This window comes from Achroia grisella, unplaced genomic scaffold, assembly GCF_030625045.1.
Source record: "Achroia grisella isolate CSIRO2021 unplaced genomic scaffold, CSIRO_AGI_Agris_v1 utg902, whole genome shotgun sequence".
Taxonomy (NCBI): Eukaryota; Metazoa; Arthropoda; class Insecta; order Lepidoptera; family Pyralidae; genus Achroia; species Achroia grisella.
Window position 1 is genome coordinate 1,625,651 of NW_026713060.1, and position 6,000 is coordinate 1,631,650.

The following is a 6,000-nucleotide window of genomic DNA, read 5'->3' on the forward strand; positions in this document are numbered from 1 at the left end:
GTTTGAAACAATATCTATACATTATTTCAGTGACATAGCTTCAAAACAAAGCATAGTTCTCAAGTAAGTTACTTGGTGCTAGAAATATATTTGATAGAGCTATTATCACTGACATGTGTATGTAGGTATAGACGAACCAAGCCACATCTATCTCTACTAAACCTTTGTGCCATAACCTAATTAATGAGTTTTCACAGGGAGTGTGAGGAAACTTAAGATCTGCTTAAGGCCCTGACACTGCTAGCCATAGTATGCTATTCCTTATTACTTCTAAATCCTATTATAACGTTAGTATCAAATTTTCCAAAAGGTAGTTTTTTTCATGTACTTTCAGTTTAAGAATCTTTAATAAACCCTGCAATATTCTTCTTATGTTTACCATGCTAACTGTAACTTTATTGCAGCCAGTTCGTGTCTGCCTTTACATGCAAACGTATTGATTATCTTAACCTTTCATAGTAAATGCAAATGAAATAAGTATAACGTGCTCGTCTTCTAATTATCTGAGACAAGAGTCATTTATTATTCGCATATGTAACCTTTGGGCGTTGCTGCGACATTTTACTCGCTGGCAGGCGTCTTGCTAACAAACCAGCAAAGAGCATCGATTTATTGAATCACGACTGTCTGTGCATATCACAATCTATTAGCATATTTAGCACACTGTCGTGTGGTTAACTCAACAAATAAGGAGCAGTTATAATATGTGCAGATAAATTAACCGGATGTTGAAATATCCACTTCATTTTACAGATTATTGCACTTTATTCTCTCATTGTATCTCATCAATGCCTTATTGGATAGACATAATATTATACATGCACATTACATAAACTTTTTTTCAAATTTATTAAAAAACAGTTTTATTCACATCTTTGATTTTCTTACAGATAGAGTTTAGTCGTTTTAATTTAAGAATAATACTATTTTCATAATTATTAGTATCATAAACAAGTGCTGCTTATAGGAAATGGTCTGCTCTAATCACTACGACTAATTTAATCTTTTTATGTATTTAATATTTGACCCTAATAAATTTGTATTAGTAGGTAGTTTGTATTCACAAATTACGACTTAAAAATGTAAAGTTATGACGATTATTTAAAAGAGCAACACGCAAGTTTCTTGCTCATTCATCTTGTAATGAGACAGCTTTCCGAATAAGCGGTAGATTAAAACAAGAATAATATGACTATTCAAAAGTGCTTAAATTAAGTTCGTTTGAATAGAGGATTTTCTATTAAATGGATTTATATTACATACTGTTTTATACCATAATAATCGTCATAGATCAATTTTTACAATATCGAACTTTTAGGAGTCCTTTAAAAATAATAGGTACTACATCCATTGGACAACCGGGATTCAAACTAAAATGTGTATGCTGCATATGCATAATCAAGCATTAAATAAACACAACACACTAACTTTCTAACATTTGCATGCAATTCTGTTTTCCTTTGTGATGACAAACAAAGCTTTTCACAAATTCACTTTATACAATCATACCATGTTCCCATCTCCTGAGAATTCCCAAGATTATACCGTATAGCGTAACGTTACGAATAAAACCAACATCTGATTGTTATATTATATTTATGTCAGTCTTTTTTAATAGATAATTGACGTACGGCTGCGTAATTTGTATAGATACCAGAACTGATACCTTCCGGTAATAAAATTTTTAAGTACACCGCTTACGGTGATCGCCGGTTCGATTCCCCGCATTACTTGTATTCATAAGAATGATTGTTCGTGTCCAGGGTAAATGTATTTGTATCAGTTTTTACTAAAAATCCATAACAGGCTTTGCTTAGTTTGAGACTAAATGACGCTGTGTGAATCGGCCTGGGTTTTTATTATTATAGTGCATAATTCTTCAGCAATTAACCAAGATTGGACTTACTAATAATGCAACCTTTTCGTTACAGTTGGCTGTGAACGAAGAAGCTTTGAAGCGAGGATTTGGCCTTACTCAACCAGGAGAGGGCATAACCGATGGCCAGGTATATTCATCATCGTTCATCTCTAACATGTTAAATCTAAATATGTATATCTAAACAGATATTTGCTATTTTTTTTTAATACTCATTTATTAATTGATGACTAGTTATTAAATATAAAGCTATCCTGCTTTTTAGCAGAGTTATTAATATACTTATAAATATTTTCTGATGTTGTGTTTGAATAAATAAATAGAATTAATAATATTCCTTTTCGCTTTATATAAACTGTGATAGTTTACAGAAAAATATAAATGTAAATAGCATATTATACGTGTATATATTTTATGTGTATCTATGTTTTATATTTCTGTATAAGACTGTTGAATAGTTAGTTTTTATGGTGTAATATGTGCAGGCGGTGCTAATAGAGGCGCTCATCACCTTCGTCCTGGTGATGGTGGTGATGGGAGTATGTGATGGAAAGCGAAACGACGTCAAAGGCTCTGCACCTCTCGCCATTGGTCTCGCCATCACTGCATGTCACGCTGCCTGCGTAAGTACCTATTTTACTTCTTCATCAATATTATTTTAAACTTTTCTCCTGTTCATTCCTGAATCACGCTCTGTAAATTATATGTATATATAAATATATTTATTTACCCATTTTCATAAATTTATATTAATAATTTTCCTAATGTGATCATACCAGTAATTATAAAATTGCGCATTTGACTGTTAGGTATATCGTTCTGTATATTATACCTACATTTTTATTATTATCCTCAGTACTCGTACTTATATATTTGTTTACTGTTATTTGGAAAACCAACGATTACGCATTCACAAATACAATATATATATATATATATATATTAGGTTGCATATTTAAGATCAGAAATAAATTACTTAATGCAATTTAATTGCATTAAGTAATTTATTTAAGTTGTAAATGTAATATTTTTTATCAAAATATTATTATTCTAGAAATTACTTTTACCGAAAACTCATTTTTATTGCGTTTTAAATTATATGGTAGTTAATTAGGCAATATGTTTATGCTAAATATATATTTTATCTTCGGTAGATACCTTTCACTGGATCCAGTATGAATCCGGCGCGATCCTTCGGGCCTGTTGTCGTAGAAAATGACTGGACTTCACATTGGGTAAATATTTTTTTCATTACGAATTCAAAACTAAACTTAACTTACCTTACTGACAATGCTAAGGATGTCCATACTACGAAGTGCTGAATATTTAGGTGATAGTTTTAAATGTTAAATTGTAATTATTTTATTCTCACGTTGTTATGACATATTTTCCTTATTTTTAAATTAGCATTAAATCCTGTGACGATCCTCACGATTTCATCCATGCAATAAACTAGTTCCATATTGAGTGACCAGAATATAAATAGGTATTATATAGGTACATAGTATTTGATCCTACGTGGCAAATAGACGTTGTAGATTCATTCGCAATGGCCAAATTGTTGCAATTTTACCGTCTCTATGATGATTTCAGGTTCGATCTCCTATTTTAGTTAACTCTTTCCATAAATTATTGATCGTGATGATCATATCATCGTCGTTGTTAACCAGTAAGTACATTATTATTTGATAATACAGAGAGAAAAGTCTTCGTATCTCCATAGCAATAATTTATTTAGAATTCATACTATATCTACATGTTCCGGATATGTCACTTGAGCGGTAGACTACAACAGTCATTTCAACCATTGTCACTACACCGTTTTCAATCAACACTTCTCTCGTATTCTGTTTCTCAATTACCACCTCGTTTCGAATATCAGAAAGCGTGACTGGAATACTCCAATTATTTGTGTCATATTGTAATATGATTCTAAGACATGTACGCAAGAATTATGTAACATACACACTTTAGATTTGGGCCTTGATGTTCACCGCACATGGATAATAATCTAAACCTGATTCTGAAATAGGTACATATGTCTGTGTTCCATGATGAGTTACGACTTGTTTTCTCGACGGGTTCTGCTTTCACCGCTTATCGTGACTTAAATAATGAATACTAGTTTTACCTGGATATTAAATATTGCAAATGTAATTTCTGTGAATTATAATATAGTCGCCATTTATCCAACAACAAATACCTCTAGGTACGTAAATGCGGGTGTTACGAATCTAAATATGCTACCTTCATAGTTAGTGACATGGAATATTTTGATAATTTTTGTTTGTATTCGACTGTTATCATATAGGTTTTCACTAAGCATTAAGGAGGCCATAAATTTGATACGTTTAGTATGTACGATATAAATCTCAAAAAGAGACATCTACTAAATTATATTCAGCGTCGGGGTGCAAAAATATGCAGTGCCCGAAATACTAATATAGTTAATATATTATAGCTATTGTTAAGTAATGGGGACTAGTGACCCCATTGCTAGCAATGTCACGGTACATTGCTAGCAATGGGGACGCAGTTATCAGATTAACATCCACGTAGATAACTACGTGGAAATAACCACATACTACCAGGAAATAACCACAACGGTTTTCAGGTATAAACCTGAAAACCGTTGTGGTTATTTCCTGGTGATTTCATCATGATGGCTCATCACAATGGTACCCGGCCATAACTCTGGCGCAGGCGCCCCTGTCATCCTCGATTAAAAAATACTAATATAATGTTTATTTTTAGGTATACTGGGTGGGACCTATCTCCGGAGGCATAATTGCCGGTCTCTTCTACCGACTCGTGTTCCGCATTGGAAAAGCAGAAGCCGGCTCGTACGACTTCTAAACTAAGACGAGAAATACCTACGCGACATGTGAATGTCGCGCGACAAGCAAATCGTGCCTTTATATTATAAATTATTGAATATTACGAGTGCTATGATAGTTGTTTTATATTGCTGGTGTCGTACATTCCTCGTAGCCGTAGCCACAAGTTAATTTATTATAGAATAAGCTCATTGATATACACGAGAAAATTGTTACTGTAGTTCGAAGTATTTGTTACGTATCTATATAGAAGGAATATGTAAATATACGTATGTCATTTTTAATAAAATAACATTTGATTGAGATGAAATGAGATAAGATTCTAGTTTACTAGTATGACCGGATGCGTCTATTAATGGCGTAAAAATGATAGGATAGCTGGTTTCAAGTAGATACTTTTTAAAGATTGTCCTAGCGGCAAATGACCTTGTAAAAACATTCAGCAGAATATAAGAAATGTTGAAATCAAGAAAACATGTATCAATGAGCTTATTGTAATAAAGTTACAATTTTGTTAAAATTATTTTTAGACGCTTTGTCTCAACTGTATTAAGTACAAAGTGAAAGTAAATCCAAAGCCAATGATTAAATATCAAATGTGAAATTTGTTAATTGGAATAACTCATATCTGCTAAGAGAATTTAATTATATTCATTGTTACTATATTTTAAAACTTTACTTGGATACTCAGATTGAATTCAAAAATATGATTAAATTCATACTTAACAGACAGTGATTTTTTCAATTTCGATTCTTGTAATATTAAATAGAATTTAAAGTTAATACATAAGTTTATTTATATCGTGTGAATAAATTATTTTAAGTTAACAATAAAAAGAATTTTCCGTAAGTATAAAATGTTTATACTTGTTAAGCTAATTAATCCTTTGGCTCATTGTAACGTAAACGATGTTTTACAACTTACAAAATGTTTATTTTGAAATAAATGTTTTAAATATTTTTTTGGGATTTTATTATTTTCATGAAGCTTTTAGGGTCTTTTTGATATCGCATTGCAGAGTTCTCAACTGCGTTAGTCCATTATGCTGAAACTCTTCTATTTCCTTCCATATAAAGAATATTTTTGATGTATCGTCTGATCGAAGCATACAGTAGTAATAAATTGTCCAACTAGATTTTTTTTTAGAATATTTTAGGTTAAACTTTAATGATAACATAAGGAAAAATTTTGTTAATAATGAGGTAAAATTTTAAAGACATTCTCTAAAAAATATCCAGCTAAATTAGTTTATTGTTAACATACATAATGTCGAACGATTGTTCTAC

General features: G+C 31.4%; 1 protein-coding gene across 4 annotated transcripts in view; it reads left to right on the plus strand.

Annotated features, from left to right (window-relative positions):
* LOC131853443 (aquaporin AQPAe.a-like) overlaps positions 1–5,530 on the plus strand; it is a 76,685-nt gene extending 71,155 nt beyond the window's left edge. For all 4 annotated transcript variants that reach the window (XM_059204330.1, XM_059204331.1, XM_059204333.1 and 1 more), the window contains 4 exons: positions 1,932–2,006; positions 2,362–2,499; positions 3,031–3,111; positions 4,631–5,530. In XM_059204330.1, coding sequence (XP_059060313.1) covers positions 1,932–2,006; positions 2,362–2,499; positions 3,031–3,111; positions 4,631–4,732 — 396 coding nt within the window. In that variant the 3' untranslated portion in view covers positions 4,733–5,530. The remainder of the gene's footprint in view (positions 1–1,931; positions 2,007–2,361; positions 2,500–3,030; positions 3,112–4,630) is intronic.
* The last annotated feature ends 470 nt before the right edge of the window (positions 5,531–6,000 follow it).